This window comes from Pleuronectes platessa, chromosome 6 (assembly GCF_947347685.1).
Source record: "Pleuronectes platessa chromosome 6, fPlePla1.1, whole genome shotgun sequence".
Classification (NCBI taxonomy): domain Eukaryota; kingdom Metazoa; phylum Chordata; class Actinopteri; order Pleuronectiformes; family Pleuronectidae; genus Pleuronectes; species Pleuronectes platessa.
Genome location: NC_070631.1, coordinates 2,723,292 through 2,746,356, shown reverse-complemented (window position 1 = coordinate 2,746,356; position 23,065 = coordinate 2,723,292). Strand labels below are relative to the sequence as shown.

Here is a 23,065-nt window from a genome sequence, read left to right as displayed (position 1 = left end):
CACACTTTCAGTATCTTCACTGACCAAAATCCACAATCAGCGTAAAATCCACAGACAAATATGATTTTATTGTTTTTTTTATGTTGAACGTAAATTATCAGGAGATTTCATCATAACATCACATGATCATGTGACATTTCAATATCCCTGCATTTCAAGAACCTCTGTTTGACTCTACTGGTTATTTAAAAAGTATATATAACAATATATCTTAATCATAAGACTAATATATACTCATATATTTGCGAAGTGAAATCATTTACTCAAGTTAAACTAGAAATATCACCATCGTTCCAAAGTATAATACTCTGAACAAAAGTTGAGTAAAAGTACTCGTCATGACTTCAGCAAAATCTTTCTTCACCATGTAACATTTACTTATTAAAAACAAATTAGTTTTTGCTGGGATATGAATTAAATGATCAATAATAAATAAAAATAATAAGAATAGGAGTAACAATCATAACAAGTAACAGTGTTTATTGTACAAATTATTAGATTATTATTATATTGTATTACATTATTAAATTCCTTAAAATATTAAAATAAAGTATTAGTTGTACTCCAGCCCTCATGATGATGCCCCAGGACAGTAAAACCACACACACAGACACACACACACACACACACACACACACACACACACACAGACTCACGCACACACAGACACACGCGCACACACACACGTACGCACACACCTGCCCTCCCCTCGTCACGTGCTCTCGCGCTTCGCGTTAGACCAGAACATACCGGAAGCAGCTGATCGCTCTTCTCGCGTGCCGCCGACACGCAGGTGAACCAGCGCGCGGCTCTTCTCACCTGTAAACACAGGAGGACACACAACATGGACCCGGTACCGGCGGGAGCCCAGTGAACCCCCCCACCTCCCATCAGACCCACGTGAGGTAAAGTCTCTCAGATTCTGCTCGTGTGTCCGCGTGTCTTCTCTCACACTCTGGTGTCGGGCTTCACTTTGTGTGTTGAAGTGTGTTGTGGTCTCAGTTCCCGCCGTTTGTTAAATACACAAATATATGAGGTCCTTGTTTCTCTTCGTCCCTATATGTGTCGTGTGTGTGTGTGTGTCTCTCTGTGTGTGTGTGTGTGTGTGTGTGTGTGTGTGTCTCGGTGTGTGTGTGTCTCGGTGTGTGTGTGTCTCGGTGTGTGTGTGTCTCGGTGTGTGTGTGTGTGTGTGTGCTCCTGGTCACAGCAGATCAGCACCACATCTTCCTCCTCATTTCTCATTTCACCCCCCATCTCTGTGTGTGTGTGTGTGTGTGTGTGTGTGTCTGTGTGTGTCTGTGTGTGTGTGTCTCTGTGTGTGTGTATGTGTGTGTGTTTGTCCCTGTGTGTCCACAAACCCCCTCTGGCTGGAGATCGGTGTTTGGATCCAGACTCACTTCTCACTTGTGTAGTAACGAGTTGGGGTCAATCCCCTTTGATCCAGCGGCTCTGAGGCAAAGCGGGTCGATTCCACTGTGAGTCCCGGTGGTTTGTGTCTGATCCTGTGCAACACATTCCTGCTGCGACTCGCCTGCCCCTGCTCATCCTCCTCACAATTGCTTAACAGCAGTCAGATGATGTTGACTGTGTGTGTGTGTGTGTGTTTGTGTACCTTTGCATCTGAGCAGTACGACCATCTTGTTTCAACCACTGGAGACTAGTTTGTACTTTCTGAGGGGGGGTGGGGGTTGTGTGTCTTTCAAGCTGGTTGACACAGTTGATATAGCACAGAGTATAAATACATCACAGTACAAATACAGCAGCTTCCTTCAGAGTGAGATGAAAGTGTTGTGTGATCGTCGGAGGTATTTTTAGTTTCTCAGTTGGCAGGTTGTGTTCACACGACTCGTCACACTTGATAAACGTTTGCTTTTACTTTCACCCTGAATCCAAGTTTGGATTTATGATTTCAGTGATGGGACAAATGACTTAAATCATTATATAAAATGACTCAGTACAGACAAACCTCTGCAGAGACCAAACAATTCCTTAAATTCAAAAGAACAGTTTCCTAAATAACAAGATCTCTCACTTATTCTCTGGGGAATCTGGGAAAATGTCAAAAAAGCTAAATGTCAGCTTGGCAGAGGTTACATATCTTCATCTGGCACAAAATATGTCATATTTCCTCGATTACACTGCTAAAAGTACTTCATACTCATCAAACCTGTTTCTAACCTTCCTGGATCCAGGTTCTTTTACACATTCCTTGTAGAGTTTCAGGTTTATAGATCTATTTTTAACATAGTGGCTGAAAAGGAAGAAGTCTATAAAAACATTAAAATCTGCTAGAATCAGAAAAACTTTATTGATCCTCAGGGTCTCGTTACAGTTGCTCCTGCCAAGAATAGAAATGTATACAGACCAAGACAATATCAATATATCACTCAGTTAAACTAGTTAAAGGTTCAGTGTGTAGAATTTAGTGCCATCTAGTGGTGAAGTGTTATGTTGCAGCTGAACACCCGTCACCCCAAAAATGTGCGATAATGCAACTATGAATTATAGATGGTTTGTATTTATATGACCTTTTCTAGTCTTGTTGTTGACTGAACACTTTACTGTAACTTCAGCCGTTTTTGTGTAATTCTCCGAACAAATAAACCGTCAGGGGTGAAAACATAACGTTGTGGGAGGAGCTAGTTATCTGACTTTTTATATTTCTCTCTTTCAGCTCGTTAGAAATGTTCAAAGATGGATAACGTTCACCCGAGTTTCAGCGTTCACATCAGAGCTGTTGTGTCAGGTCGTTAACGTTTGGGTCTCAAATAAACCTCCTGACTCGTTGCATATGGATTTATGGATTTAGGTTAGAATTTAAATAATTAGGAATCACACACACAACAGGATGAAGAGCAGTAAACTGGAGGAGAGTGAATATCTACAGACAACGGTGGCTTGGTAAATGTGAGGGAGGAATGCTGGTCTTCATAACAGTTTCAATGCAGTTTCCATCATGTACACGCAAACACACACACACACACACACACACACACACGCACAGACACACACAAGCAGAGTCATGTAAACACACGTTGCAGCGGCCTGCGACTGTAATCATAGCCTGCGTCTCAGGTGGAGGGCTGAACGCTGCAGAATGAGCAGCTGCGGTTAGTGTTGTCAGTTCATCAGGAAGTGATGTGCCAGTTTGTTACAGGAAACGTCAGCTACGCCACAAAACAGACACACACACTTCACAATGATGCAACGTGTGAATGTGACAGCGTTTCTTATGCTGCAGCCACTGGCATTTTCACCATGATAAAGTTATATCATGGTGAAAATGCAGCGTGAGACTAAAGACTGAGACTGAAGTCACTTGACATTTGGACATGTGTGTGTCTTTGTGTGTGCTTGTGTGTGTGTGTGTGTGCTATAGGAGTGGTGCTTTAAACAGACCTATCATTGTTGTGATGTTGATTTAAAAGATTAGTCTTTAAATGGTCACTAACACACACGAGCGTTAGAGCAGTTTGACTGTGGATTTACAAGAATCTGTCTTTTCTTCCCCTGGTGACAGGTAAAGGTTCTTGGGTACATTTTAAGGAAATTTGTATGTACCTGTACTTTCTACTCCACTGCATTTTTACAATCATCAAATTTAATTTATTTGTATAATCTATATTCACAAATCCCAGATTGCCTCATAGGGCTTAACGAGGTGCGACATACTCGGATCTTAACCCTCAGCAAGAGTTTTACTTTTTGACATAAATATATATATTTATCCATTTGTTTATTTATAAGTTTATTTAATTAATAGACCAAAACAAACACAAATAAAATACAACACAAAATCTGCAGAAAATGAGCAGAAAGAAGAATGTAAATATTAAAGTAATCGGCGAGAATCTGGTCCAATCATCCAATCAGAGAGGTCGGGAGACATTAGACCCCGCCTCCTGCAGCAGCAGCAGCATCAAAGGTGAAGAAAATATACAAATGAATTGTTATTAGCAGCCATTGTTCACTATTTCTAATGTTTTGAAGATGAATCGATCATGAACCCAATATTTGTCTCTGTCTAAATGACACATGAGGGTTCAACACATTAATCATCAGCTGTCTGCACACACATTTTTCTACAAGATATTTTTATAAATAATTGGTCAAACGTCTCAATCAAACCAGCCAATCAGATTGTTTTGTGTTTGAAGTGAAACTCGACAGTTATCTCAGCCCCGACATGTGGAAGAAGTTTCTCCCTGTCGGTTTCAGCCATGTGTTTTCATATTTCTGTCTGAGGCTAACGACAGGAACACATCCCGAGGCCGTGCGTGAGGATGACACATCGGCTGTGGGCGGGCGGTTCACTCGTAAAGGGGAAAAGATAAGAGGAGCCACAGAGAGCACAAGGGGGAAGTGGGTAATGACTCAGACGACCAGGTGACCTGAAGTCTTAAACTATACATCAGGACTATAATTAGAGAACATGAGGATGAGATTTACCACAGCACAGTAGGGAGAAGACTCACAGGGCTGGACCACCTCTATACATGAAACCAACACGAGCAACAAGGAGTTTTAAATCTCTAATACTATGATTTAACCTCCTCTTCCTCAGTTCACGTACAAACCCCACCTCTCCTCCTCCACCATGGCGAGCCAGGACCCTGTCAACCCTTCACATGCTGCGTTCGACCTCTTCGTCCAGGCCCCGACCTGCAAGGACGTGAAGCATCAGTTTGCTGAGCTCTGCAAGCAGCTGGACGTCAACCCCAGAGAGTTCAGGACCTTCTACATCAAGGTGAAGGAGAGGCTGAACTACTGGAGGGCCAAGGCTCTGTGGACAAAGCTGGACAAGAGGGCGTCTCACGCAGATTACCAGCAAGGAAAGGCCTGCACCAAAAACAAGGTAAACACACGAGGAGGAATTCAACCTTTACTTGTTGCCTTTTTGGTTAGAAAATATTTGATCTTGTTATTTTCATGATAATTTGATTCATAGAACCAGTTATGGTGAGATTATGTGTGAGAAAGTAAACATACAATACGTACACAGGGAAATCTACAAATCTAAATAGATTAAAATAATATATTCAGTGTCACCAGGCCGCACATTGAAATGCACAGATAGAAATTAGTATCCCTCAGTCAAACTAGTTAAACCTGATTTGAGTTTTCTGAAATGAGTCACTGAAAACAGTCTGCACTTCTTATGAGAGCACATTTAAATCCACTAGACCCGGACTTTTATTTGCATCAGCTCAAAGTTGAACAAACCCGTTGATACCAGAGAAGCTCGGAGATAATTCTCTTAAAATCAATGAAGGTGTTGAAAAATGCAGATGTTCAAAGGAAGTAAAGAAACATGTTGGATCTGCTCCCTGATGTGGATTTGCACCAACCTTTCAGAAGCTCTTCTCTGACGTAGACCACCTCCTTCCTCCGAGTTTCACAGAAATCCGTCGTGTAGTTTCTGCATAAACCTGCAAATAACAAACTAACACAGATCAAACATTAACTCCTCAGCGAAGGAATCATTAACTGTGAAGGGCAAATGAATCTGTTTTTTGGTTTTGTTGCTGCTGATCAGATTTAGTCGTCATTAATATGAATTTTCAACATTTTTAAATTATCACCAATTTGCCTTCGGAGGATGTTACAGCGTTAATTAGTTTCACTGTCACTCTATTTGGCCTTGAGGGCTGTTTTTAGAAACCTGAGTCATCCCCCGGCTCCAGGCTCTCCTCTCTCTCGTTGCCCTGCAGGAGGATATAAAAAAAACGTTTTCCCATTTCTCCCACTGGCATCGTTTCACGTCCTCCTCCTCTCCCCCAGTGTCTGGTGTTGGGCGCCGGGCCATGCGGGCTGAGGACGGCCATCGAGCTGGCCCTGCTCGGCGCTCAGGTGGTGGTGCTGGAGAAGAGAGAGTCGTTCACCAGGAACAACGTTCTCCACCTGTGGCCCTACACCATCTGCGACCTCCGCGGCCTCGGAGCCAAGAAGTTCTATGGCAAATTCTGCACCGGCTCCCTGGATCACATCAGTGCGTGAATAACGACTGTTCTGTTCTGTTCTGTTCTGTCAGCCGGCTCCGGTGCTGCTCAGAGAAACGAGCGTTTGATCCATTAGCTGATTAATCCGGAAAATCTGTCTCCAACTTTTCTGCAACTTCTTTTTTGAATGTCATCTTGTACGTGTCTGATGGAGGCAGCGGATTTTAGAGAACGAGGAATGTGTCTGGCATGTCAAATAGTTTGACAGTGTATGAAATTTATCTTTATTAACACTTTATTGCATTAACATGATCCCTCCTCTTTTGGGCCGAATTTGGGCTTTAAAGTCTTGGTACATGTGTGAAAACATGATTTCACCTATTCTAATGCAAACAAATGATGAGAATCAAAATCATTTTAACGTGTTGATGAATAGTTTTCTCTGTTTTCTTCGACACTTTTCCAATTTGAACATTCACGTGTGTTTTCAGGCATCCGTCAGCTGCAGTTGGTTCTATTGAAAGTGTCCCTGCTGCTCGGGGTGGAGGTGCACACGGGAGTGGAGTTCCAGGGCCTGATTGAGCCCTCAGGGGAAAACGGTACCCCACATTTCCTCGTTGTGCTCAGGACATCATCATCATCATCATCATCAGTTGTTGTTTGTGTGGAAAGCTCTGACATGTTGTTATAAAACCTGCTGAGGAGACATTAAAGTTCTTTGTGTTCCCGACAGGCTGGATGGCCGAGCTGCAGCCGGCGGCTCATCCTGCTGCATCCTTCCAGTTCGACGTCTTCATCTCTGCAGGAGGAGGAAGATTTGTCCCCGATGGTGAGACAAACAAAAAGAATGTCTCAATATCTTCGGTTCTCGCTTTGGCAACCGGAGCATTCAGCTGTGGTTCCAATACCAATACCTGAAATGCCTGTGATGCTTTGGGCAGGGCATTGGCAAGTACACAGATCTAAATACAGATCTGACTTCCTGGAATTCACTTTGTCTCCACCGCCCTAAATCAAAATGATCAGGTTGTTCAAGCTGAGTCAGGCGGAAAAGTAAGAGCAAAGTAAAGAAGAGGAAAACACGGCTAAACAATCAGAGCAGTAGAAAGAAGAGAAACTCATTTTTAAATAGTCAGTAGTTTCAAAATGACTCTGTGAACCAGGTGACTTCAACAGAATAAGTCTGGAGACGTTTGAGTTTTTTTGTCGTTATTTACAGGTTGATTTGAAAAGTGAAGTACGCAATGGAAATATTCAAGTGAAGTATAAGTACCTTAGCAGCGTCAGAAATTGCTCCGATACTGCTAAAGTTATTAAAACAGCGATCTGATCTTTATCTGCAGTTTTTTCTCCAGAAATCATTTCTTCTTTGTGGCAGTGACATTGTGCTTCCACGTACATGAACTGTTTTTAGAGCAGCGAAGAAGAGGAAGTGTTTTCCGGCAGTGTAACAAACGTCAAAGTGTCATGCTAGAGAATCCCATGACTAAAATGGTGACAGGTTCCATATGCATGACTTCAGTTTAACTCTTCCCACAGAGTTGGTAGTATAAAAGTGTTCAAATAAGTTTGTAATGGAATCCGATTGGTTCTCGGTATGAGCAGAAACACAGCGTCCAGGTATCGGGTTGAGAAAATGATATCAAATCATCTCCAGGAACTTCCTCCTAACGGATCTTATCAATAAAGAGTTTTCTCTCTGTCCTCTTTCCCCAAACTCTCAGGTTTCAAACATAAGGAGCTGAGAGGAAAGCTCGCCATCGGCATCACGGCCAACTTCATCAACAGGAACACGGCGGCCGAGGCCCACGTGGCGGAGATCAGCGGCGTGGCCCGAATCTACAACCAGAAGTTCTTCCAGGATCTGCTCACAGAGACGGGTAAGAGTCCACATCTGTAACATCTGCAGTCGTGTTGAGCGGAAGAGGACAAGTTGAAATCATCCGTTTTTAATACCACAGCTTGTAAGTGAAACATGAATTATGATGCAGAGTCACTGAACCATAACATTTTCTATCAGGAATACGAGTGCTGCCTTTTGCAATTTCATTTTCGCCGGACACGAGCCTCCAGGCAGGAAATGAGTGTTCACACTGTTGGGGGGGCGGGGGGGGTGGGGGGCAGCAACACGGCTGTTAATCTGTGTTCAAATCCTCGGTTCATTTCCTGTGACAGCAACAACCCATGATCTACCGACTCGAGTGCAGCCTCATTTTGAAATAACTCCACAGGAATCACATCTCAGCTTTATATGACCCTGATCATTTGAATGAGAGTCCAACCTGCAACCCATCATAGAACCAGTAAAACCAGTAGATTAATATAAACAAACAGGCCCCAGTCTCCTCACCCTCGGCTCTTCTCCGTTTCCCATTCCAGGTATCGATCTGGAGAATATTGTCTACTACAAAGACGACACCCACTACTTCGTGATGACTGCCAAGAAGAAGAGCCTGCTGAAGCAGGGGGTCATCAAGCAGGTGAGAACAGCCCATCCATTACCAGGGGGAAGCTCTCATTGGCTCCAGCTGCTTCACTCTTATATAGAGAAGGAAACAAACTCGATGGATGGATCGGCCACTCAGGCGCTCGGAGGTGAAGACAAACAGCCAATCAGCTCCTCCTGTGTCTCTGCAGGACTCCGGTGACGCCGAGGAGCTTCTGGCTCCGGCCAACGTGGACAGCGAGGCTCTGAACCGCTACGCCCACGACGCGGCCCACTTCTCCACCGGCGGCCTACTGCCCGACCTCCAGTTCGCCAAGAACCCGAACGGCGAGCCGGACGTGGCCATGTTCGACTTCACCTGCATGCACCGCGCCGAGAACGCCTCCCTGGTCAGGGAGAGGAGGGGCAGGAAGCTGCTGATGGGGCTGGTGGGAGACTGTCTGGTGGAGGTAGGGGGAGACGTTCTTCTTCTAATGTTGAGTTCCTCTCGTCCTGTGTTGATGCTGCTTCTGATTTATTCCTCGTTATTAGTGAGTCGTCCTAAAACACTTCTACAATCCACTGTCACTTTTTATTGTTTGTGTGCTGGACATTGTGTGCAGAGCTTTTTAGAAACAGTCTATGTTGCAGAGTAAAGTTAAAAAACGATGTGTTCATCCCACCTGGTTCATCAGCAATGGAGAGTTTACGTACTTTATTATTTCACGTGTGTGGTTTATATATAAGTTTGACTGATTTCCCGATCGGGAGTTATTTTATCCAAACATCGCTTGTCGGCTGATTCAGAGTCTGAAAAGCAACCGACAACCAAACAGCTTTTGAAAGATAAAAGTTCTGTTTTGCAGCAACAAAATGAACATTGTGATTTTATCTGAAGACAAATTGCCAAACAGGAAGTGGTTCTATGAATGTGGCGGGTCAGTCCATCTGTATCTGTGTCGATATGATGAACTAGACTTTAGGAGAGGCGTTGGACTAGTGGCAGAAACCTGGACTATGGGCAGAAAAGGTCTCTGGTTCGACTCCACAGAGAGAAACAACAAAAAGACGAACCTGGATTGATCTGTCCAAAAATCCAAGAGGATTCTCCCTATCCTGTCTAGTGCCCCTGAGCAAGGCACCTTACTCCCCCAACATCTGCTCCCCGGGCGCCGTACATGGTCGCTCACTGCTCTGTGTGTCCTGCACCAGAGGCTAAATTTCCCTACCTGCATGAGTGAGCCTGTGTTTGGGACTAATGAATGCATCTTAATCTTAATCTCTACAAATGATCTGATGGCGTTTCGAGCCGGTGGTTTCCCCCGGGTGGTCGACCCCGGCTGTAGTTCATCTGAGGACCTACGAGAGTCACTGCTCGCCTGTTAATTCAAACTTTATTAATATCGAGCGTATCTGTGTCCAAATTGAACCAAACTCGACACTGAAACACTTTGTGGAATTATTAGGTAGATGCGATACTGTGCTAAATTGGATATAATGGCCCCGATATAGATTTTCTCTCAGCTCGAGTCCCTGCTGCTCCACTTAACTGTGAGATCGTCTTAATGTGAGCTCCTGCCCTCTGGTCTCTCTCTCTCTCTCTCTGCAGCCGTTCTGGCCTCTGGGAACCGGCATCGCTCGGGGCTTCATGGCTTCTTTCGACACCGCCTGGATGGTGAGGAGCTGGGGGATGGGAGTCCCACACCTCAAGGTCCTGGCTGAGCGGTGAGCAAGTTTCACTCGGCTGTGCACAATGTGGACGGATCAGATTTCCTGAGGAACACGGCAGGTTTCATGACGCAGCTGCAGCTTCTTTCTTCACTGCTGCTTTGTTTCTCACCAGCTACACTGACTCTCTGCTAACACAGGAAATCAATCCACTGGTCTTTGTCTCATTTTGTGCAATGAAGCATTCAGAACCAGATATTTTACTTCTGTTTTATGGTGTTATCTTATTTATATGGAGCTGTTTGTTACTTTGCTCTGAGGAAGTTGCTCATACTTAATATACTTTACATACGTACTTAAAAAAGAAGTGAAAGTATTCTCATCAGTTCTCTGTACAGTGAAATTCACATGTTCTATTATTAGTACTGGGTTTGGCTAGTTAGTTAAACTGAAAGAAGGATTCTGACTGAGAATCTATTTTAAGGTTTTTTTTTGCAGATAAACTAAAGTCAATGATTTGAATACAAAACCACAAATACATTTAGGTAGTTTTTAATTATGTTATGCATCGTAGTTATTACTGTCTCCATGTGTTGTAGTTCTTTCTCAAACATACGCTTTAATAAAACTACAAACGAGACCAACATGGAGCTGATAACTGATCATTTATCTCAGTTCATCTTTAAAATGCTTAAATTTAACCTGTAACCTGCACAAACACAGTTTTTATGGGTTTTCTTGAAACCTATTAAAATAAAGTGTCTCTGTGGATCTCATCAGCAACAGCCCCCCCCCATCCTGAGAGAATTAATATGATTAATAGTTGTTTTGGTTGCACGGCCGTTAAAAGGATTTCAGCTCCTTGATGAGATTTGAATTCTGGCGACTGCAAAACAAATGTTTGACACTTAAAAACAGGAACATAAAGATGATATAAAATGTATAAATAGCGGTATCACAAATGTACACAATGTAACATAAGCATATAGATGAATTTCACGATAAGAGCTACATGTAAGGAAGAATGTACAATGTATTATTGATATATACATACGTGTAAAATGACATTTCCATTGAAAATAGTGCAATAGTGAGTCGTTTTAAGACCTGAAAAAACATTTTAGCATTTATTTGACGTTCTGAGTGGTGTGAAAGAATCTGACATATAACACAAAGTTTAATAAGTTATCATTTATTTAGCTCCAGTCAGTTTTATGTCAGTTCTCTGTGTCTGTCTCTAACCTCCTGTTTCTCATTCCTTTGATGACTGTGCAGAGAAAGCATTTACCAGCTCCTGTCTCAGACCACACCTGAGAACACCAGTAAAAACTACGCTGGGTACAGCATCAACCCCAAAACCCGTTACCAGAGGATCAACCTGTCCTCCATCCACACCGGCCAGGTCAGCACCGTCCTCCGCTCTGCAGATGAGACACGATCTCATAAAAGCAAAGCACGGCTCAGACCTCGGCCTCCTTATGAAACCACATTTAGATTCTCTTGATCCAGTTTTTTATTTGGATCTGCACCAATTTCACACACTCGTGATATATGCCAGGTTTACTTTGTTGGTTTTAATCAAGATCCATGATTCATATTTTGAGAAAGAAATTAAAATGTAATTTGAAAGTGAAAATCCTGGAGCGGCCTCAAACTTATACAGCTAAAAACATTTCCTCCATTTAAACAGACAGGGATTCATCACTTCTTGGCCTTTTTATATAATTTCCAAATATGACAATAAACGACTTTTATGTGACTTATAAAATCCTGCTGTGTGTTTATTGAACTCTGAGCTTGTGTCTCTGAACATATTGTCTAATCTACTTCTCACTGAATTCAGGTGCAGCACCTTTACGACGTGGATAAATCCCAACCGTCCAGCAAGAAGCAGAAGGACAAGGCTTCTTTCATGCGTCACGGTCAGCTGCTCGTCTTTGGTCTTTACTCATATTATCAGTGAGTAAAAAAGTCTCATTGATAATCTGTGTTTTTCTATCTTGTTCAGATTCGATCCGTGGTTTTGAGGAGTTATTGAAGTGGTGCCAGACTCACACAGCTGGTTACGAGCACGTGATGGTGAACGATTTCTCTCAGTCCTGGAGGTCGGGCCTGGCTCTGTGCGCCCTCATCCACCACTTCAGACCCCAGCTCATGTGAGTCGCTGCCCCCCGACGCGAGCGGACGGCTCCACCGATGACACACGGCGCCGTCCCGTGGGATTTTGGGCCCAATATGTTTATATACTTTTAAATAATTGCTATTTCTTCTCTTTAACTTTGAAGTTTATTCTGTGCTTTATTTCTTGAGCCTATAACCAGAAATAGCAAATGAGCAAATTGACTTCTGACTTATTCACAATCCAGTAAAAGAAAAAAAAAACAGAACTAAAAGATAAACGCAAACATAACAACATTGGTTTTAAGTGTCTTTTGTTTAAGAAGGGCACGTATGGGTCCGTTATCATTAGTTTGTATAAATATAATATATCTATATCAAAATCCTTTATTTACTCCCCTTGGAAATAGATCAAAGTGTCATCAGACGTTCTCACAATGTTAAAGAAAGTGAAAATAAAGTTCCTGGCTCCACCCCCTCATCTAAGTCTGCACCAATAATTAACGACTTCCTTTCCAACAAGTAGTTTTTGTGTAATCCTCGTTAGAACCTGCTGGACGGGTGAATACCTCCTCGGTGGAGGTTATAAGTTCACGTGCGTTTTCCATTGTCTTCTAAATCCTCCACTAAAAACATTTGCTCTCACACGTTGAAACCATTCTTCTGTTTTCTATGTTGAGTTCCCTCTCACAGGTTTGGCCTGGATGTTGATATTCATCGAGGTGTCACAGTCTGAATCACATCATAACCACTTCCCTCTATTTCCTCCTCAGTGACGTGAGCTCCCTGGACGAGTCCGGCGCCGCTCACAACAACCAGCTGGCCTTCGGCATCCTGGAGAGGGAGCTGGGCATCCCCCCCGTCATGTCGGCCAGTGACTTCGCCAACAGCGGTCAGATAGACAAGCTGTCCATGGTGCTGTACCTCACGCAGGTGCAGGACGCCTTCACCGTGCTGGCCAAGGATAAAACTCTGGGTATGTGTGATGAAAACAATCATTTCCTCCTTTTTCTCTTGATCCTGCGGTTTCCAAAATGCTCTTCAGGCAACGTGCTACGTGATTGGTGCGTATGAAATTTGGTCCAACTTTATTGAGCGCTCCAAAACCCCACTGTGTCACGGGACCTGAAAGCATCGCAGCAGTGGTTTCCCTACAGCTGCAGCTCGGGACTGTGACGACTTAACTCTTCCCTGATTGGCTGAAAGATTCATAATCGTTTATTAGCTTTTTATTCTTAAGTTTTCTCATCCGTCATAAACCAAACTTTCTGCTTTGCCACGATCTTAAAAACGACTGAGCTCTGAACCTGGAGCCTCCAGCTTCAAATGAAAACTCCCTGATAAGGAGAAGGTACAGTCGCCTTTTTAACAAGGGTTCTGATAACTGTATTAATAATCAACCAAACAATTCATTAACTAATTAAAACTATTTTAATGTCATTAATTAAAGGTTCTGAAGCATCGATAACTTACATAACTGGGTTGCTAGGACACTGCGTGGCATTAACACCACCTTTAAAGATGTCAGGTGTCCTCCCACTGAAGAGAGCAAATCACTGCTGTCTCTTTAAGAGCCCGTTACCCAGAATGCATTGGAGTTAAGTGGCCAGTGTGCACAGATCCAGCCTCTGCTGGTGGAGCTGCTCTCCTGCACCACGGCAGAGCAGACAGCCAGTCACCGAGCTGCTCCGGGGCTGATGGAGCTGCTCTCTCTCATTCGGCTCACCCTGCACCCGAGGACCATTTGCTCTCGGCTCGTTGCAGCAGAGGTATTTCTTCACCCGCAGGCTTTGAGGCGTGAGGAGTGTGTGCAGCGTAAATTAGCATGCCGGGGGGTTGGGGGGTTGGAGGTGGGGGGGGGCAGTGAATGAGCTGAAGTGGGTGTGATGCACTGAACGCTGTGTGATGCTCTGCTGCTCTGCCTGGGATCCGCTGACTGACGTGCAGGCAGGAGGGAGCTGTCCGCCTCCTGTTACCTTATCTGACTGGGTGGAGGAGTGGGAGCGCTGGTCAGAGCAGCAGCTGACGAGCCTTCATGTGGTTTCAGCCCAGTTCAGCTCCTGCTGCTGTGATGCTGCAGAAAATACAAATACCAGGGATTATTTACACGTGTGTCACCGACAGGGAAAGGTGAAGCTGGAAGATGCAATTAGAATATTTGCACAGCTGTAAGTAGGCCAGTGCTGGTGTTCACACGCCTGCAGGATCTCTGTCTGTCTACTTTAATGTTGAGATGAAACTGAATCTGATGTGAGTGACATTCTGTTTCAGACCCGGCTCGCTTCCTGCCGCCTGCCAAGACGCTGAGTCTCTCCCGGACGCAGACGGCCGTCTTCTTCCTGAGCAAGCTGAAGCACAACTCTCTGCAAAGACGCAAGGTACGCCCAGCGGGAGCGGGGGGGGGGGGTCACTGTTTGCTCAGAGTAATGAGAAAGATATAAAGATATTTGTTCCAACACTGAGGCACGGCGGCTGGAGGTCACGTCTGGGGCCTCGGGCTGAGTTCTCCAGCCTCCGGCGACTCGCCTGCCCGTTCGGGTTCCTGACTCTTCACCAGATATGAAACATAATCAGGTCATTAGATGGTAAATAGAGCTTCTGATTGTTCTCTGCAGGAGAAGCTGGCAACAGACAAACCAGCAGGAGCGAGCGACACAACGATGGAAGATGAGGACAGAGTGAGTTTTGTTCTGCTGCTCAGATTCAGAATTCGCAGATTCTCACTCCCACTTCTTCTCTTCTCATTTTTTGCTAATTCTGTTAATGCTGAGTTTAATTTCCGGCCTTGTGATCTTTTCCCATAGACGTTGGTTCCTGCTGTGTCCCCTGAGCTCAGTCCCACTCCTGCTCCTTCTCCCACGCCTGCTCCTGCTCCCACGCCTGCTCCTGCTGCTGCTCCTGCTCCCGCTCTCGAGCCGTGTGCCGGTGGTTCGATGCCGAACAGCGACGGCTGCTACTTCTGCGGTCAAAGGGTTTACGTGGTGGAGCGCATCAGTGCTGAGGGCAAGTTCTTCCACCGGAGCTGCTTCACCTGCCACCAGTGCAGCATCACACTGCGACTGGGCGGGTACACCTTCGACCAGGCTACAGGTAGAGACTCAACCCAACAACCATTCAGTCTGTTCCCCCCCCCCCCCCCCCCCCCAACTCTCTCAGTGTCTGTGTTTGGTCTAATCTCCTGCAGCCGCTTGTTTCACAATCTATTCGCCCTCGATTGAAACACCTGTCCTTTCAAAATGTTATTAATATTAAACGTCCTTGGGCCTTCATCTGTTCACATGACAAGTGAGAAGCTGGTAAATGAACAGTTTTCCTGATTCTTACTCAGATGAAAAATCACTTGTATTCCTTGTATTTCTAAGTGTCCTCTCAAAGCCAGAATAATTTGTTCCGACCCCCTTTTTATTTATTTATATTTGCGCAATTAATAATTTGAGACCCTTTTTTAAGTGAGTTCCCATTTAGACCAACACGAGATTAATCATTTAAGAAAAACTTCAGAATGCCTTGCCTCTGACTTGTTGACGTGTTGTCCGTCCCCTCAGGGAGGTTCTACTGCGAGCTGCACTCTGAGGATCTGGTGAACGGGGCTGAACCATCTCGTCAGGTGGGTCACCGGGGGGGAAGCCGTCCTGCTGCCGGCTCCAGACTGTGTGTTGACTCCTCGATGCTCGTGTTACACAATCTTCTGTTGCACGATATGTCGTCCTTCTGCTGCCTGGTCCGGTGTCACAGGCCTGCGGGGGGGCGGGGGGGGGGGCACTCCATCACAGCAGCCGTGCATCGCTCTAATGAGACTGTGTTGCTTCAGAGCGTGTGTCGTCTGCAGAGGAGTTCATTTTACATTTTCATATTTTTGAAGATATCTTTTTCTACATCTTATTTAATCTCCTCCCTTAAGGATCTTGTTTTACTTCAGTGCCAAACACGACACAATTTCCCCTTTGAATCTGGGATATTTCTTTCATATTAATTTAATTTAACCAGAGGGTTTTATGTTCTAATGAGTCATTTAACAATCTTTATCAAGAATTCATTGATTGAATGTCTTTGTGCTGTTTTTCCCAGCAGGACAGCCAAGCAGTGGACAAAGGGACGACTGATGAGAACGGTCTTTCCAGTGATGATTACACACTGTCTCCATCGGACGAGGAGTTCGAACACACGTTGGACTGTGGCCCCTCCTCCCCTGCAGAGTCCAACCTCTGTGACGGGCTGGAGGGGCGTGGATCCAAAGGAGATTCCAGAGAAGCTCCTTCAGATCCTCCTCCTCCTGAAGCCCCGGTAGCAGCTCCCGCCGAGGAGCCCAGCGCGCCCGTCCCCAAGCCCCGCCTCTCTCGGCAGCCCAGCCCTCAGTCCTCCCCTCCAGTAGCCAAACCTCGCACAATCCACCTCATCAACCCCTCGGCCACAGAGACTCCCTCACCTGCGACGCCCACCAAGGAGATCTCCAAGGCGAAGCCCGACTCCCGACCCAAGCAGTCGCTGCGGAAGCTGCAGCTCACCAACGAGGAGAAAAGCCTCCTGGTGAATCTTCAAAGCTTCAGCGTCGACTCAGACTCCGAGACCCCCGGAGGCTCCTCCTCCTGCTCCTCTTCCTCGGCGACGGCGGGAGGTCCGAGCCCCCCCAAACCCGGGGGCCTGGACGGGCAGGAGGAGGAGGGCTACTGGAGCAGCAGCACCACGGGGCACATGAGGGAGAAGAGGAATCGCCGCTGCTTCAAGAGGAAAGAGTTGCCGAGCGGCCAGACCAGAGAACGATCGAAGTTCTCCCCCTGGAACCTCTCGTCCCCGAGGATCAGCAGAGACACGCGGCTCAGTGTCCACGTCAATCGTCCAGGGAGAGTGGGTGAGTTGAGGAATGAAGAGAAATTGAGTTCTTGAGTCACTCTGGGTTCATCGTTACATCTTCTGTTGTGTTTCAGAAACGACATTCAGACACGTGCACAGCGCCTCGGAGGAGGGAGCCGATGAAGATGAAGACGAGGACGACGAGGACGACATGTTTGAACGAGATGACATCGACCTGTACGACGAGAAGGTAAGAAGAAGAAGAGGAATGGATCTGATGTTGTAGTCTCACGTCTTACAGCTGTTCCCCTCAGAACATGAACTCATCACCTTCTGTTCCAGACGCTGCCGTCGGACCCCGTCCAGGCCGAGAAGATGGAGTTCATGAAGATGAGGACGCTGGAGCGACGAGCCAAGACCAGTGAATTACAGCGATTGCGTAATGCACAGGTCAGTGTGAATTACAGCCACACACACACACACACACACACACACACACACACTGTAAACTCTGTAAATCGAGTGAACATCTTTGCTCGAGTGCTTTTCTGACTCTGTCTGGTTCTTGCTGGTTGAAGTCGATCCAGAGGCGACTGGAGGAGATCGAGGTGACCTTCAAGGATCTGGAGGATAAAGGTGTCGTGCTGGAGAGGACTCTGAGAGGAGAGGCTGGTGAGAACCTCACGTTAACAAAACATTCACTATTTCTAACTCCTCATGTTATAAAGAGCCTTGTTTATTTATGTTTAGGGACTTTTAAAATGTTTTCCTTTATGAGCCGAACAGTTTAAACAGATTTGAACCAGATGTTGTGTTTCCTGCAGCCAGGAGACATCAACTACTGCAGTTTATTGCAGCTGTGTCACATTTTAAAACCTCCTGCATCATTTCAGTCACACGCATGGAAGCACTTTGGTTCCTGTTAAACACACTGAAGACTGAACTGTGCTGCTCCTGTTGTTTCTCCTCCTCCTCCAGGCAGCAGCGACTCCCCCGACATGATCGAGCACTGGATCCAACTCGTCCACGAGAAGAACGCGCTGGTGTCTGAGGAGTCCGACCTCATGGTGGCGTGAGTGACTCACTTGTAAACAGTTGGTGCACAGTGAACTCCTGTCTCCTCAACACTGGGGAACACAACACGGCTTTTGTGTGCGTGGCAGAAGTGGCCCGGCCGCCAGAACGTCCATAACATCAGACCTCCGCCTCATCACACACTGTGTTGTCTGTTCTCAGCCGGTGTTCAGACTGTATTTTGCTGCACATCCTTTTGCGATGACTTGCTTCTGTCGCCAAGTTGTCGTGACTCAGCCGACGTTTGTGTTTCTCTCCCAGGTCTCGACAGCTGGAGCTGGAGGACAAGCAGAGCATGCTGGAGCTGGAGCTCAGGAAGTTCATGGAGCTGAACGGTGTGTGTGGTTTTTCTGTGCGCTCATGAAAACACGAGTTGTTAACGCCTGTTGAAGAGACCTTTTGATTCTGCTGCAGCCACAGAGCTGAATACGGTCATTGTGCAAGTTAACATCACTGAACAGAACATGATCTTTGTCCAGGGTGTAATATACAAGAACCATTTTATTACCAGCATCAGACATTCTTCTCTTAAAGTATCGAGTACAGAGTAACACTGGCTCCTGCAGGGAGTGTTGCATTATGGGAGGTTTGTAGCCTAAACGTCCTGAGGATTGTGCATTTCCTCGAGTCTATTTATAGTCAGGTCAGGTTCACATTCAAAACATTATTCAGATGCTCGTGTGTGTATTCAGATCCTTGTGGGTCATTAAATCCTTAATTGTAAAGTTAATGTGAAGCTTCTGAGTCCAAACCCAGTCAGTGATTTCCAGTTACTGTCTCTCAAGCACCAAACTCCCTCATTGTGATTAAATCAAGTTCCAAACCTCACTGGAGGAACTGAAGAAACCCCCCCCACTTGATTTGATTAACTCACGCTGGTTTAGCCTCGTATCAACTGTCGGGCCCTTAAATTCAATCAAGCTGCATCTCACTGCACAAACTCATTGATAAATATGTTTCCGTGGATTGATTCTCTGAGATCTCACGACGTAACGATAGAGGAACAAACCTCCTGGATCAGCACCAGCAGTTAATCGGTTGTTTCCCGACCCGTATCGCCTCCTAACACCTGGTTCACTCTCACTCTCTGTGCAGCAGATTGTCAGTAATCCTGCTACACAACAGACAAACAAACACAAACACATGTGGAGCTGATGAAGCTGAGGGGAGCTACAGATTCAGGAGACCCCCTTCCTGTTGTTTTTACATCAGCTATTATTATAGATGTGTTGGTTATTGCTGCTTCAATGTGTGTACTTGTGTTTGTCCGGCAGACAAGACGCAGGAGCAGGAGGTGGAGGAGGAGCGGGTCCTCCAGCAGATGATCGAGGTGGTGGACATGAGGGACTCGCTGGTCTCCTTCCTGGAGGAGAAGAGGCTGAAGGAGATGAGCGAGGAGCAGGAGGCCTTCTCCATCATGGAGGCCAGACGGCACTCCAAGGCAGGAGCTCAGGTTCACTGGGCATCATAAGACTCCTCCCCCACCCACCAACACACACACACACTGACACACACACACACTCGTGCACATGCAGCATGGACCTGTATGTTCACAGAAGCAGACGCTCTCTAATCTGCTGACTTGAAACCTTGAGACTGAACTTTTTTGCAAAGCCAAAGAAGCTGCAGAGTCAGAATCCGACCACAGGCGCTTCCACGGCGGTGAGGACTCACATCTCCCGGCTGAACGGGAACACTCCGGCCCCTAGGGGGAGACACAACCCTGGAGATCTGAGGAGTCCACACACACACAGCTCTGGGGCGGCAGCGTCACAGGATGTTTAGTGTCTGCACAACAACCTCCAGGCAGCAGATCACGTGACCCGGCCTCGGACCTGTTCTGTAACACAGGGTCACTGTGGGTTTTACAGAGTTTGATAGTACTGTTGTACACCCAGATGTAATATAAAGTACATATCATACTTCTATTATTATTTGGTATATTGAATAGAAATACGATTAGAGTTTAAAAAGTTATAAGAGTTTAAATATTAGAATTATTGCAGTAAAATCCAGTTATTTCATTATTTTAGTTTCTTATTTTGAAGGTTTCTGGATTGTGTAGCACTTCCTGCTGTTCGCCACATCCTCCCCTGATCACAGGTCACACTCAGGGGTCAAGGGTCACGGCCTCTGGGGTCAGAGTCGGGGTTCCACAGATGGATTTGCACACTCTGCTGTTTTATTTTTTATTCTTTTGTAGGTGGAAGTGAGTTTTACAAACACAGGCGGATGCTCGGTGAACGTTAAGGAGACGAAACTGGTTCATCTATTTATAAATTTATCATCTGCAGGTGTTTCTCCTCGTGAGCCGGCAGAACGACCACGATGGAGACACACAGCAGTTTGGTGATGGTTCAGAAGGAGCCTTATGGATTTATGGCTCGGCTGCCATTTTGTTGCCGCAGCACTTCACATTATAACAAATAAAGATCCTGCACTTTGCTGTTTTTAGTTTTCTTGTCTCTGATCATACGTTGAAGTCCTCTGGTGTGAACAGAGTGGATGTGTTGAATAACCTGGTTCCTGCAGGACGGATGTTTATCTAGTTAAAAGTATATAAAAGTGTATAATCATCAGAGGTGGAAGAAATATTCAGATTAACTTCATACTTTCCCAACATCCCCTTATGAAACCATATTTACATCCAGTAGAAGTGGATTTTTATTTGGATCTGCACCAGTTCACTCGGTCCTGTAAACATTTCTGTTTTATTTCATTAAATCACTGAATTATCCTCAAAACAAAAATACACTATTCACCAGCTCCTTGAAAGAAGTGACAGTAAAACAAATTTTCTACTTTTGATATTTAGAGAACATTCTGCTCACATTACTTATGAATTATTCACCTTGTTGTGGAATATTATAACATTGTGTTTCTACTTTCTTACCTCCACCGAGGAGATTGTGTTTTTCTTTTTGTTCACAAAAACAAATTGACAGATTACCATTGGGTACTTTGGTGAAGGGGAACTGACAATTATGTATGTGTGTGAAATACTAAGTGATTTTCTAGGTATATATCACGTTTTCCACGAGTTTAGGTGTTTGTGTGTGTGTGTGTGTTTGTGTTTTAATACAGACGCATTTCAGTCCATTTACAGAAGTTAAAGGAAAGATGTGCGTCAGGTTATTTTGTCTTTTAGGCGTTTCTCAATCATATCACACTTTAATAGACAGTGATATAAAAATTGAATCCATATTGTTTCTGTCATTGATGAAGCAGTTTTGTGTGTTGGTGTCAAACCCTGTGTGATGTACAGTTGCTCTGAGGCGGCAACACAACAGCAAATAGGTGAACAAAAGAAAAACAACAAAATACAAAACACTTGCACAATGCATCTGTCCAATCAGGGGCGAGCTTTATAGAAAACAAGCGTTTAGTTCTTTCAGTGCCACAAACTCATACAGGGGGTCATAGAGGAGAAGCCTCATAATAACGGTGACTTATAACATTTAAATAATTAATCCCAGGTGTATAGAACTGCATTGGTTTTTATGTAATTTGGAATATTTAGGTAAAAGCCTGAAGCAACTGTGATTGTAGCTGGCAGGATTTCTGACCCGGTGACGGTGCTGCTCTTGTGCAGGTTAACATCCATCCTGTTGTCCCCCCCCCCGACACCTTCTCTCCTGATTGGAGAAAAGTCTTCAGCTCGTTCTGGTTCTTAAAGAAAATTACTCCACAAATGGGAAATAACCATGACCACCCGTTGAACCTGTAACCATGACAACATGATGAGAAGGTCTTCACAGGGTCGGCGGGGGGGGAAGGGGGGGGGGGGTGTTATCGGCCTCGAGGACGAGTCTGCAGCTGGATCTGAAATCTCTCTGGAGATTATTTGCACGGCACAAGCAGGTTTGGTTTGTGTTCGGTAAACACAGGAACAAAGGAGGCCGCCTGTGTCATGGTGACCTTTGTGTGTGTGTCTGTGTGTGTGTGTGTTTGTGTGTCTGTGTGTGTCTGTGTGTGTCAGCATGTGGCAGGTGACATGATTACCAGATGCAGATTAATACATAAGCCTGTTAAATGTCCCCTCTGAAGACCACAGTGCTCACTGCTGCAGGTTTATACAGGACCACGCTGCAGTGTTGGACACATCAGTGTGTGTGACCACTAACCAGAAGGTCGGTGGTTCGATCTCCAGCTCCTCCACTCCACTGTCTTCCTCAGTGCCCTTGGGCAAGATACTGAACCCTCAATCGTTTGCTGTCAGAAGCCAGTGTATGACTGATGTGCATAAAAATATGTTTTTTTCAGAACAAACGTTTGGGTTTCCAGGTTGAGAATAAATAAAAACAACACAGTGTACAAATATACATACATGGAAATATACAAATGTACCAATATAAAAGCATAGAAATTTGAGGTTGCAATGTTGTACATATACTTACTTTCAGTGCTTCATTATTAAATACGTTACACCTGCATTTGATTGTTAGTTTGCAGTATTACTCAAAAACAACTGAATCGATTTCCCTTTAGTTTTGTGGAGGACCCCAGCAGGGGCGTATCCAAGGGCTAAGCCGGGGGGGCACAGTCCCAACTTGAAGCATTATTGGCCCCTGAAGGGCCTGTGACCTGTCAATAAACAAATTAATAAATCAATAATTATGACAATTTGTGAGGAATTATTTCCCCAAGCTTTTTGAAGATATATCTAATGATGTGTGGCTTTGCTCACATGTATACAGCTAACAGTAAACTGACTGAATCAGGAATCATGGACAAACAATTGGCCCCTCTGTGTAAATCGTGGCCCCTGACATAGAAACATCATAGATCCGCCTCTGGACCTGGAGGAACACAGCAGCTTTTCTTTATTGATTCACTTTGTTTAATATTGTGATTTTCAGAGTGTGTGCAGTTTGGTGCAGAGCCAAATTAAAAGTCAATGTGCTTCTATCTGTGCTGAGGAGCGCGCCCAATCTACTGTGCGCGTACACGTGCACGCACTGGCTCGTGGATGTTATTGTTTCGCTGGAGGAGCAGGACCCACACTTCACTTTCTCCTGATGAACCTGCAGCGCGTGCAGAGAGGAGCGAT

At 45.2% G+C, this 23,065-nt stretch overlaps 1 protein-coding gene across 2 annotated transcripts; it reads left to right on the top strand.

The window, feature by feature from the left end:
- Nucleotides 1-721: 721 nt before the first annotated feature.
- On the top strand, nt 722-20,460 carry mical1 (microtubule associated monooxygenase, calponin and LIM domain containing 1). 2 transcript variants are annotated; one of them, XM_053424856.1, is made up of 24 exons: nt 722-905; nt 4,565-4,855; nt 5,782-5,989; nt 6,431-6,538; nt 6,673-6,768; nt 7,664-7,819; nt 8,319-8,419; nt 8,577-8,834; nt 9,974-10,089; nt 11,308-11,434; nt 11,876-11,954; nt 12,041-12,188; nt 12,924-13,126; nt 14,422-14,528; nt 14,766-14,828; nt 14,955-15,240; nt 15,696-15,757; nt 16,222-16,999; nt 17,076-17,191; nt 17,284-17,391; nt 17,520-17,613; nt 17,920-18,013; nt 18,277-18,350; nt 19,290-20,460. In XM_053424856.1, the coding sequence occupies exons 2-24, from the start codon at nt 4,598-4,600 to the stop codon at nt 19,484-19,486; spliced, it is 3,837 nt and encodes a 1,278-aa protein (XP_053280831.1). In that variant the 5' UTR covers nt 722-905; nt 4,565-4,597; the 3' UTR covers nt 19,487-20,460. The 2 variants fall into 2 exon arrangements, with proteins under 2 accessions (XP_053280831.1, XP_053280830.1); XM_053424855.1 differs by having other exon boundaries at nt 16,219-16,999.
- The last annotated feature ends 2,605 nt before the right edge of the window (nt 20,461-23,065 follow it).

What these genes read in the sequence shown, in the direction of transcription:
- mical1 (XM_053424855.1), top strand. Translation starts at nt 4,598, where the DNA reads ATGGCGAGCCAGGACCCTGTCAACCCTTCACATGCTGCGTTCGACCTC. An exon ending in CGGCTCCCTGGATCACATCA is followed by an intron (nt 5,990 to 6,430) that starts GTGCGTGAATAA and finishes GTGTGTTTTCAG; the next exon opens with GCATCCGTCAGCTGCAGTTG. An exon ending in GGCTTCTTTCATGCGTCACG is followed by an intron (nt 11,955 to 12,040) that starts GTCAGCTGCTCG and finishes TATCTTGTTCAG; the next exon opens with ATTCGATCCGTGGTTTTGAG.